This window comes from Eurypyga helias, unplaced genomic scaffold (assembly GCF_000690775.1).
Source record: "Eurypyga helias isolate BGI_N326 unplaced genomic scaffold, ASM69077v1 scaffold42152, whole genome shotgun sequence".
Classification (NCBI taxonomy): domain Eukaryota; kingdom Metazoa; phylum Chordata; class Aves; order Eurypygiformes; family Eurypygidae; genus Eurypyga; species Eurypyga helias.
Window position 1 is genome coordinate 1,187 of NW_010237322.1, and position 809 is coordinate 1,995.

At 63.2% G+C, this 809-nt stretch overlaps 1 protein-coding gene across 1 annotated transcript in view; it reads right to left on the reverse strand.

Moving 5' to 3' along the window:
- FLOT2 (flotillin 2) overlaps positions 1 to 646 on the reverse strand; it is a gene marked incomplete at its 3' end in the record, with an annotated part of 1,828 nt that extends 1,182 nt beyond the window's left edge. Inside the window, exons 1-2 of the mRNA XM_010147420.1 lie at positions 529 to 646; positions 48 to 166 (exon numbers count right to left, since the gene is read on the reverse strand). Of these exons, the coding sequence (XP_010145722.1) occupies positions 48 to 166; positions 529 to 643 (234 nt within the window). The remainder of the gene's footprint in view (positions 1 to 47; positions 167 to 528) is intronic.
- Positions 647 to 809: the final 163 nt, after the last annotated feature.

An 809-nucleotide genomic window follows, 5' to 3' on the forward strand; every position in this document is an offset into this window, starting at 1 on the left:
CCGCGCTTCCGGTGCTCCCCAGCGCAGCGCCCCACATCCGGGCGTACCTTGATGGTGAAGCTCAGGATCTCGATGCCCATCCGACCCACGTCGGGAGCTGCCACCTCCCGCACCAGCTTGGCAAACTGGTCCCTGTCCTGGTAGATCTGCTCCACCGTCAGGGTACCTGCAGCGGGAAGGAAGGCCAGGCATGTTTTTTGGAACACATAACACGCCACGGCGTGGGTCTACGTTCAGCAACGTCCTCGCTGCCCCTAATCTCATCAGCTTTGGGCACCAGGGTGTAATCCTCTGCCCAGGGCCCGGGCCTGCAGCGCAGAGCGACATCTCACACCTGTGACCCACAGGGACTCCCACATCGCTTCCTGCAGGCCCCGAAAACCCACTTATCACAACGCCCAGCACCAGAGCAGGGCAGGAACAAGCTGAGATGCCACCAGCTGCTGGGGCTGCAGCGCCGCTGGGACCAGGCAGCAGGGGAGGGGGAAGCTACTCCAGATGCCTGCGAGACCGTGAGCCCCTCCGCACCGAGGATGGAGCGCAGATGCCCCTCCAGCGTCTGCAAGACCACGTTCTTCACATCCTGCACGTTCTTCCCCAAAAACTGCTCACAGGCCACAGCCAGGAGCTCCTTCTCGGTCATGATCTTCACCTAGAGACAAGGAGACAAAACCAAAGGGGCTGAAGACGCCTGGGGAGGGGGGAGAGGCACCCAACAGCAGCAGCAGCAGCAGTACCACGAGGCTGCCGGCCCCCCCTCCTCACGGATGCTCCAAGGGAGCGTGCTGAGCCGTCACGGCGCTGAGCCA